The 11,186-nt window shown below is 38.0% G+C and overlaps 1 protein-coding gene across 1 annotated transcript; it reads right to left on the bottom strand.

The window, feature by feature from the left end:
* Nucleotides 1-4,025, bottom strand: LOC122311241 (cyclic nucleotide-gated ion channel 1-like). The gene is given in 9 exon segments (XM_043125708.1): nt 1-478; nt 727-1,121; nt 1,465-1,719; nt 2,120-2,231; nt 2,461-2,777; nt 2,866-3,069; nt 3,199-3,435; nt 3,438-3,693; nt 3,794-4,025. Coding segments are annotated over 9 exon segments (2,115 nt in total). The 5' UTR covers nt 3,823-4,025; the 3' UTR covers nt 1-168.
* Nucleotides 4,026-11,186: the final 7,161 nt, after the last annotated feature.

The raw sequence follows: 11,186 nt of genomic DNA, 5'->3' as shown, positions 1-11,186 counted from the left end.
TTATAGAAACCTGAACACATGGCTGTAAAATTTAAAGATGGAAGTTTCCTTAGTACATGTTACACACCACATACGGCCCATATATAGAAAACGCTTGCGCATGAACAAGGTTCGTGAAAACTAAACTTGCGTGATAATCACTTCAAATGCCATATATACTACTAATTATTAACCTTGATTAGCACTGAAATCTGGCTCAGCAGGCTTCGGTGGCATTAGCTCTGGCACTCTTTGTGGCGCTCTGGTACTGGTGCGTCCACCGTTTGGTCGTCGCAAGGCTCGAAGTAAATGGGCAGCAAACCATAATGCATAAATAGTTGCACCGAGACTTGCCGAGGTCCCAGCTTCATTTGCCAAAGAAAATTGCAGTCTATTTTCAGCATCACGCAAAGTCCTCTCATGTTTCTTCTTAGAGTAGCAATGCCAAGCTGATTGGATAAAACAGGCCGCCCATGTTCTCCATTGTTGGGAGTAGAACCTGACAGTGATATTTGCATAGTCACTAATTATATCAAGGATCATGCACGCAGATGAGGAAGATTATAAGAGTTCAAATTGCGATTATTGTACTTTTTTTATTAAACGCTTCAATATTTGTTCAAGTTATTATAAATAATTCTTGTGACTGACAATGCAACAAAGCAAGAAAAAATCATCATCTTTCTCTGTTTTGATAACGATAGAATAATTATCCAAAAAGTTAATAGGAATGGCTTAAAGCCTTACTTGAAAGTGTTCTGCAACTCCTTGGTGTGAAGTTTCAGAAACTGAGAAGCCACAGTCTTCAAATCCTCCGCCATTAGAGCAAAGGCTTGAACCTCTGTATTTACCTTCACTGTTCTTGTTGAAAGGGGGAATGTGGTCGAGGACTGGTCAAATAGGACCCAAGTAAGAAGCTCTTCTCCACAAAAGTCACCGGCTTTAAGAATAGCAGTGTTGAAAAAACCAATTATTCCACCATTGGTAGTGAAAGTGGTTAGATTTCCTCGCATGATAAAGAGCATCTCGTCCACTGGATCCCCTTCACGAACAATGTAGCTGAATTGTGTGTAAAGTACTGGCTTGAGACGATCAACCAGCGGATCCCATAGTTGTTGATCCATCTTTGCGAACATGGGTACCTTAAAGATAAAATCAACTCGATGAACAATACCTTAGCTAAAGCAAACGACAAAATGATGCACAAAAACAATCAAAGGAAGTATTATTAAAAATAGATTAATACCATTGTAAGATGCACAAGTAAGATTAATTTTTCAAGAGTGACATTTAATTTTTCAAAATTGTCTTTTAGTTTCTCAAGAATGTCCTTTTATTTTTTTAAGAGTAATTTTTGATCATCAAGTAAGATGAGTTTTATGTGTCTATATATAAGCTAATGTATTGTAATCTATTTTCATGAGAGTGATAAACTAAATTTTTCTTAGATAAAAATATCTCACTTCATATGCCAACAAGTGTTACCTTCTTAAGAAGATCAAGGCAAAGATAGCGCTTTATGTCCCTTCTGAGATCCTTAGGAAGGTTACGGAAGAGATTCTCTTCATCCACACCTCTTGTTTCTAGCCACTTGTACTGTTCATATCGTCTAACCCGCTTCCTTAAGTTTTCAGGGAGCATACGTTGGGACATCCACTGTTCCCACTGTTCAACATCAGTCTTCCTTTTTCTCATTTCTTCTATTTTCACTATTGTGGATTGCAGGGATTGCAGATATTTCTATAACAGCACAAGAAACATGATATCACCTTAGTCCATTCTAGAATAATGAGTGTTCGGCAAATAGGTTTTTAGTTGAAATTGAATGGATGGTATTAGAAAGAACAGACGCATATCATCATGTTGTCGTTGGTAACATAGCAGCTAGAACTAGAAGGCTAAAATAGAATACAAGAACTGTTGAGATTAAATACACCTCAAAGGTATTGCCTGAAGATTGATTGAGTATATGTACAAATAATTAAGCATGTAACTTATATTGACGAATTAGCTGGGAATCTGCGTCTGTGTAAAACCATTAGTTGGAAATGTTATCATAATGCTATAACAATAGATTATAATGCTACAACAATAGATTATAGATTGGCAAGAGAATCCATCATGAGGACCAAAGTATTACCTGCATATTGCCTATAAGTAATGAGAATAAGACCAACCCAGCGATGGCTATGGAAACAGCAAAGACTATCTCCCAGAAATATGTACTTGTATCCAAGTTTTGGCCAAGAGAACTGAAAGAAAAGGAAGGGTACAAGTTAAAAATGGCTTACTATAAGTTGACAAGATTTGCTTGGAACATACGACGGAAAGCTTTAATAAGAAAATTTTTGTGGCGGCCACCCTCGCTGTGAGATCAATATCGATAGACAAATGATGTAAGGCCCCTCTCTTCCACTTGAGGCCTTCATGTTGAAACAAAAACTTTGACCGGATCTTTTTCAGGATTTATATATTACTAACCTCAGACTACGCAATCCCCACCAAAAGCAGTAAGAAGATTTGTCTAAAAAGTTTTTTGATTCCACCACTCCAGACTTCAAAACTTTAGTAAATATTCCATAGTCGAAGGCCTCATTAGTTGAGTTTCCCTTCTGATCATATGGTTCGACAATACGGCAAAACCGACTAATATTATGCAAATAGCCACGTTCACTACTCTGGTTATCATCACGGCAGTAAAAACCTTTATCTGGACAACCTGTAATGTTACTGCACATTTTTTTCCAGCAGGAAGCCTGTCTTTCTGTGCCAAACAAGTACCAAAAGGCTCCAACTACCTGGTACATACATGGTTCGTTAACAAACAATCTTGGATTAATAGGTTGAAGAACTTGAACCCAGAAAACAAAAATTCATGTAATTTACGTGACTAGCTAGCATGTAGAGGAAAAGATTATAAGCAGCTCCAGTCCATGCTGTCCGAATCAGAATGCCAGAGGTCCTAATTACTTCTACATATTGCGGGTAGATCCGTAAAAGCCTCGGCACATATTGGGAGAAGATTACTAACTTCAACAATTCCTTCGTCACCATTGGCGTTTCCTTTTTCGACGCTAAAAGTACTACCACCTGCAACACGTCAAAATTGTAAGACTTGCACCTTATATATATATATTTATATAATTTATGTAACAGAGCTATCATAGTAATACAACAGATAACAGATACTTGGAGATTGATTGAATATCACACCCATACCTGTGGGCAGGGAAGGATTGCCAGAATGTCGATAATGAAGTATGTGGACAGATATCTCTTTGCGATTGCCTTAGGATCAACAATCAACTCTCCCCATCCAAACACATGATGACGAGATGAAGGTGGGATAATCCCAGTTCGAAACTGAAAGTATATATGTATTGCATAAAAAGCATCTGTGACTGAACGAAGAACAGAAGCAATAATCTCGAGAGTTTTGTCCGATCCAAATTAAAGCTTAAGCATTGCTCCTCCTCATACACCTTCAAAACTGGGGTGTAAAAGAAGAGTGGGTCCAAAGCCACTGATACCACACAAGAAAGCACAAATATTTTGTTCCATGTTTGAACAAATTGATCCTGAGGGTCAAAGATTTTAGTCTTCTTAAAAACTCTGCCAAATGTGGGTCTAGAACTGTTTCTTGCATTTTTTCGATCGTTCGTGGAATGTTGATGCTCAAAACTGGAAGATTTCTCCGAACTCCAACTTTGAAACCTGGAAGAAAGCATTTAAAGTGTCAAATTCCAAACCAGAGGAAACCGAGCAAATAAATGGAGACTGTTGGGGGAAGTACTCGGGCTTCAACAAAACTAACCTCATAAAATTATTTCGCCTGGAATCCATTCCTGCGGCCAATTAGAACTCCAATAGAAAGAGCCCAACTCGTTATTTTGACACGGTTTTAGTTACAGATGTCAAAAACTGAAATCCAGGCCCTGTAGAAGTAGAAGTTCAGATTCGATATTCTCTACAATGGAATTACAGAATGTCCTATGCTACGTAATGTGAAAGCCAAACAATATGAGGAAGAAATGTGATATTATAGCAATTTATGACTAATATTTATCACTTTTCCGAGCAGGGACTAGTCAACTCTGAAAAGAAGCGACAACTTTAAATGCGTAACACGATTTGATCACTTTCTACCACTCTTAATCCCCTTTTTACAGTCAGAAGTAGAGATTAATTGGAATTCAAGACTTTGGTAATTTAGAGACAACATGATAAACGATCAAAATGTAAAGCAAATTTCTCGACTTGAGTAGTGGTGATAAAAAGACAAGAAGAAAATAAAAAGCCGATATAAGCTGATGTCCTTTACTAGTATGGTTTCATCCTTGATCAAGAAAAGCACTCAAATATCAACTTTCTGTTTGGTTGCTGAGTAGAGTGAACGGAAATACAAGAAGACGAAAACATTTGTACTGTTATCTACTGATTTTGTCGTGTTGAATCAACCCAAGTATGAAGGGCTGCACATGTGCACCGTTTCTTCCTTTGTTGTATTAGGCACCGTAATTCTGCAGCAAATGTGGACCAAGAGAGCTCTTGATCAAGCTGCACCGAAATACACCTCCCTCTTGGTCAAGAAACATGGGAGCTTTGTCCCCCATGGTTCTCCTATAAAAGGAGATGAATTCTGAAGAGAAAACCATCCTCACTGCGGTGAGAGATCAAGGGCAGTGGAGTGAGGAAAGGAAGAGGGACGTGAGAGAGAGAAATAGAATTTTGTAGATTTTCTGAAAATCTTGTACAAATTCTATAAAAGAGGCTCAAGTGGACGTAAGCAATTTGCTGAACCACTTTAAAATTATTTTGTGTGATTTTCGGACAGGTTAGAGGCTCAACATGTCGGCGGTCCAGAAAGGGAAAAATAAAAAATGAAACAAAAAATAAAAGCCAACCATATCTACGAAGCGAAACTGGTGAAGCAAACTCAATATCAGTGGAAAGGGTCTTGTTCTCTGGGGTTAGTATTCTTTTATTTTCTTTTCTAACCGTTTCTTATCTACCAAACAAAAACTGAAACAGAGAGTGAACGAAAATGCATAGAACTGAGCATATTTGGAGTTCCTTACATCTGTATTGCTTGCATGGATGCTGAGAAACAATAAGAATGGTCTTCGGTATTTGCAGAAGTTCCGTGAAGAAGAAGCAGAGAGCACGGAAGAAATTTCGCGCGAGCGATGACTCTGAAGTCAGCTAGTCACCAAAGTGATCCTCCATGCAATTGAGTTATGTAACCTTGTGGTGGCCGTGGCGCCTACGTGGTTCTACTTTATCCGAATCTCAAACCTCACACTCACTATTATTTGTTTTTTTTATAAATTAATTTATTTTTAATATCATATTCTTGATTAATTATCCATATGAATGTGACTTTACTTTCTAGTCTTCTTTTCTTTATTGTTTTAAGAGTAATCTTACAATATATAAATTCAGCACACTTATTTTACAAAAGTGTAATATATTACTAAAAAATTAATTTTTTTCATATAAATTTCAAATTTATTCACATTTTTTATAAACAGTATGCGAGACTTGTATACGACTGTAAATATTATTTTTCTTTTTTTAATTGCTTGTTTTAGGTCTCGTTTAGTTATATAGATAAGATAAGATGAAAGTTACAAATTAAATAAATATTGTTCGAATATTACTTCTTAATATTATTTTTATTTTGAGATTTGAAGAAGTTGAATTGTTTTTGTATTTTTTTCAGAAAAATTATAATGATTAGATAAGATGAGATTGCTTGTAAAAACAAACCAAGCCTTAGTCAGTTTATTCTCTTAAAAATATTATATATATATATATAAATATATATATATATATTTATGATTTCTCTCTCTGTTTTTTTAAAAGGAGGAATATTTTTTTTATACCTACAAAGAGGGGATATACAATTGAATTACAAGAGAGATATTTTGATTGCGGGCGTTTGAGAAAGTTTTTTTTTTTTTTTGAAATGAAACTTTGATTCATTAAACTGTCATAACAATATAAGATTTATCTAATATGAGTCTATGACAACGGGGAGGACCTCATCTAGTACCTCCTCCATCCATACACACTCGGTGCCTAAGGATAAAGCCAATTTTGCAGCTGCATGTGCTGCTTTGTTACCATCTCTACCTGAGAAAAACACAGACCAATTTGGCTATGCAGACAAAGCAGATTTGATGTCCTCTATAACTTACCCATCCCAGGATAAATTGTGTGAAGTAGAGCTGACCGCATCCACGACTGCCTTTGTATCTCCTTCCAGTTGCACCTGTCTTAGACCCAGTTCACTGCACAACAGAACAGCACGCAACATAGCCCAGCTTTCAGCTACATTGGCTGACCTAACTGCTTGTTTTGGGGCAGCAGCAACCGCTTGGACATCCCCCCTGAAATCCCTCACTACAATGCCAATCCCCATCCTTCCCTGTTTAGTGTCCAAGGCTGCATCAACATTAACTTCACACAGTTGGGCCTTGGGGGTCTCCAAGTACTTCTCATCAGTCCATCTATTGTCCTTTCTTGACTCTCCCTAGACTTTTCTTGAGCCAATTTAGTATCCTCCAAAAGACTAATTCCATTCACAGGCTCCTAACAAAAACAGGCCTCTCAACTCAGGATCCTCAAACTATTTGCCAAACCCTGCTAGACTTTTTCACAGAATTGTTCACATCCTCCCAACCTTCAGGCATCGATGACTGTCTAAGACCTCTGTAGAAGGTCATTATAGAAGACATGTTTTCTTCCCTTTCTGCAACCTTCACAGAAATTAAAGTCAAAGAAGCAGTCTTTAGCATGAATCCTCTCGGATCCCCTGGGCTGATGGTTTCCCTGCATTGTTTTTTCAGAAATACTGGGACATAGTGGGCAACAGTGTTTCTAAGGCATCCCTTGAGGTCCTAAATGGAGGCAAGTGGAACAACACCCTAAATGAGACACTCATAGCTCTCATCCCAAAGAAGCATAACCCAAGCCTTGTTACATATTTCGGACCAATAAGTTTATACAATGTTCTTTACAAGATCATTGCAAAAGCCTTGGCTAATAGGCTTAAAAAAATCCTCCCTACCATCATATCCCCTACTCAGACAGCATTTGTACCTGGAAGGCTCATAACAGATAGTATCATTGTAGCTTTCGAGTCCTTACACACTATGAAGGCTAGATTGAAAGGAAAGGAGGGATATATGGCTTTAAAACTCGACATGAGCAAAGCCTATGACAGAATTGAGTGGGTTTTTTCTGAAATCTGTCATGAAGAAGATGGGGTTTCCAGTTACCTGGATAGAGCTAGTGATGAAGTGTGTCTCCTCAGTTTCTTATTCTCTCATTGTGAATGGGGAACCTCAACCCTCTTTCTGGCCTACCAGAGGCCTAAGGCAGGGTGACCCCTCTCACCCTACCTATTCATCATATGCACAGAAGCTCTAAGCTACTTGCTAAACCATGCTGCAAAGAATCACCTGATCACAGGCCTACCAATCAGGAAAAATCACCTGCACATTAACCATTTATTTTTTTGCAGATGACTCTCTCCTTTTTTGCAAAGCTAATTCAATTGAGTGGAGCCAATTGTACTCCCTATTGGAATCCTATGAGAAAGCTTCTGGCCAGAGACTCAATAAAGACAAGACCTCCATCTTTTTCAGCTCAAACACTAGAGAACAGACCAGGGACATTGTCACAAGAATTGCTGGAATTCGTGGAACCAGTTCTTATGAGAAGTATCTGGGACTAACAGCACTAGTAGGAAGGGCCAGGTCCCAGTCATTCAAAGGCATTCTAGACAGAGTTCAAGCAAAACTGAACAGTTGGAAGACGGAGCTACTTCCTCAAGTAGGCGAGGAAACCTTAATCAAGGCAGTCATTCAGGCCATTCCAACCTACAGCATGGGTATTTTCAAGCTCCCAAGGCAGCTTCTCAACAAGCTCAACAAGCAAGTAAGAGGTTTCTGGTGGGGCCAACAGGAAAAGGAACATAAAATTCACTGGGTCTCATGGAAACAGATGGTTAAGTCTAAAAAGTCAGGAGGGTTGGGTGTAAGGGATTTTGAACTCTTCAATAGTGCTCTCCTTGCAAAACAAGGATGGAGGATCATCTCCTCTCCTAGTTCTCTTGCTCCCATGGTCTTTAGAACAAAGTACTTCAAGTGTAGCACCTTCTTGGATGCAAAGAGAGGGAATAACTCCTCTTTCCTTTGGCAGAGTTTCGTCTCTGCTAGTTCTCTGCTGAAGGAAGGACTTGTGTGGCGTGTTTGTGATGGACAATCTATAGAAATCTGGAATGACAAGTTGCTCCTTCAACCGTCAACCTTTAAGCCACAGAGTTCAATCAGGTTTCTACCTTCAGACTCAAAAGTGGCCATGCTTATTGATAAGACCACTAACCAATGGAACTACCCACTGGTTGAAGCTGTTTTTGACAGTACAGAAGCTGATTTTGTCAAGAGGATCCCCCTCAGTCCCTATCCCACCTCTGATAGAATGCTATGGAGAGGCACTACTACTGGTGTATTCACTGTCAAGTCAGCATATTATCTGATATCAGAGATGGAAAACCAAAAGTAAGGCCAATCTTCTACAGCTGTGAAAGAAGACTTAACTTGGTCATCCATATGGCAACTCAGTGTACCAATGGCAACCAAGAATTTCCTATGGAGGGCCTGCCTGGAAGCCATCCCCACCAAGGTCAAACTTCACCAAAGGAAAGTTGCTGATGAAGACTCCTGCCCGATTTGCAAGCTCCATCCCGAGACAGTAGCACATGCTCTTTGGGAGTGTCCCTCTGCCCAGGATGTGTGGAACCAGTGCAGTAAGAAGATCCAAAAGTCTAGCTTTCCTTGCCGTTCTTTCAAGACTCTACTAGAAGCGTGCCTTAGTACCTTTGAAGAAGAAGAGATGGTTGAATTTGCCCTCACGGCTTGGAAAATTTGGAAAAGAAGGAATGAAGTTATTTTCAGCAACACCCTCTCTCACCCAAGATCCATCACTCAAAGTGTCAAACTTCTCATAGTAGACCTTAACCAAATGCACCAACCTGCCCAGAAGTACTCCTCTCCCTCAAATGTCCATCTTACTTGGGAAGCTCCCCCACAAGGGAAGCTAAAAGTTAACTAGGATGCAGGCTTGGATAAAACAAGTTGCAAGGTTGGAGTTGGGGCAGTGGTAAGAGATGGGGAAGGGAAGGTTCTAGCCACCATGAGAATGAGTCATACTCTCTGCCTCGACCCTTTTCTAATTGAGGCTTATGCTGCCCTCCAAGCATCTATTTTCCTAAAAACTATAGGGTGGCAGAATGTGGTTATGGAGGGTGATTCCCTACAGGTAGTCAACTACCTAAAGTCCCAAGCCGAAACAGATTCTTATGCAGGGGTTTTGATCAAAGCTACAAAAGCAACCTTAGACTCTTTCACTGTGTGGATAGCAAGCCATGTAAAGAGGACTTGTAATTCTGTAGCACACGCTCTGTGTCAAGATGCATTAAGCATCAGTGATAGCATTACTATGGTAGATACTATTCCTTTTTGTATCGAAACTTATTGATATGAATGAAAATTAGATATTTTCTCTCAAAAAAAAATAAATAAATAAAGGCACCCCGATATTCCGAGAAGGTAGGCCTATTGACGTACCATCTTCCAGCTTGGACCATTTGAGTGCTTTAACCCAGAAAGCAACAAGACTGGCATTGATGGTGACTCATTGAGAAGTATAAAAAGAAACTTTTCCAAAAAATAGTAATTAAGGGGAAAAAAAAAAAAAAGGCATTTAGATTTAACTTACCTAAAAGAAGAATAGAAATGGATTAAGATAAGACCGAACGAGAGGGACCCTTTACCCTCAGATTTTGATTTATTTTTTATTTTTTTAAAGAATAGCATAAATGTTTCTATTATATGTAATGTCTATAAGTCTCCAGTTGATTTACGCAGACGTAGAATAAGGATTATTACGCACAATCTTCCATCTCTCTACCACCCTTTGATCCCATATCACCATGATGCCTCCCGAGGCTCAATTGGATGGCAAATGAAGTTACCCTACATGACTACATCCCACACACTTCTAACTGTATTTAAAGCTATGTAATATATATTGACAAATTTTTAAAGGTTCTATTTATTGTTTAATGATTCAGCTTATGTAACGAACTTTTTTATCCTTTTTCCGCGAAATGCCGATAGTAAGCAACTTAGTTATATATGTTATTTCATATTTAATCAAACAGTTTCAAGGTATTCTCAAATATTTTATTTTTAAATATTATTTAAATGCAAAATATTTTTTAATTTCAAATCTCCAATTTTTATATTTAATCATTACAATTTTTTCAAACTTCACACAAAACAAAAAACAATACACAATTATCAAATTTTTAAATAAAAATAATATTAAATTTTTTTATTCAAATACTTTTTGAACTTTAGGATATTTTGATTAATTTTTTTTTTATCTCATTTATCAAAACTCAAAAAAATATTCTAACTTAAATTATTTTACTACTATTCACAAATTATTTCACCATCATTTACAAGTCTTATCAAATATTCTTAATATCCAAATGAGCACTAAAAAGCTAGACATAAACACCTAGACCGAAAAAGAAATCTACATAAGAGAGACACTATTTGCAAGTTCAATCACATCACGTATGAACAAGTTATACTATGAATTTATTTTATAGTGATAAGATGTGAGCCTATATTTTTGGCATATGTATAGGTATTTAAGTGCAACAACTGATAACTGGTTCACTTTCTGTTAACCTTTAAAGAATAACCAATTGCCAAAATCATATGTAGGAGGCTTGCAATATAGTCTTCCCTCTTTTTTCTCTCCAGAGGAAGGATGAGGTGAAGTGTAGGGTCCACCAAGATTCTAACATAATTAGAGGTGGTTGTGAGGTGAAGTGGCTTACCATAAGTCCATAACCAATATTTTCGTCGTTATTGGTGATTGGATTCGGCAGAGACGACAGAGAGTTTAAGGTGGAGAAGGATGAACGAAATAGAGGAGCAGTGGGAGAGACTGAGGTTAACGGAAGAGGAAGCTCTGACTATAGAGCTTGGAGACAACATATCGGAGGACCTGAATTTCAAAGGAGAACGAAGTTTGGGTGGAAATGTATGGGTGGAGAGGAGTATTAGTCAAGCATTGATTGAATCTACGATGGCCAAAATGTGGAGGATAAGAGATCTAAGTTT

This window comes from Carya illinoinensis, chromosome 1 (assembly GCF_018687715.1).
Source record: "Carya illinoinensis cultivar Pawnee chromosome 1, C.illinoinensisPawnee_v1, whole genome shotgun sequence".
NCBI classification, from domain to species: domain Eukaryota; kingdom Viridiplantae; phylum Streptophyta; class Magnoliopsida; order Fagales; family Juglandaceae; genus Carya; species Carya illinoinensis.
Note: the sequence above shows the minus strand (reverse complement) of the source record. Positions and strands in the feature narration are given on the sequence as shown.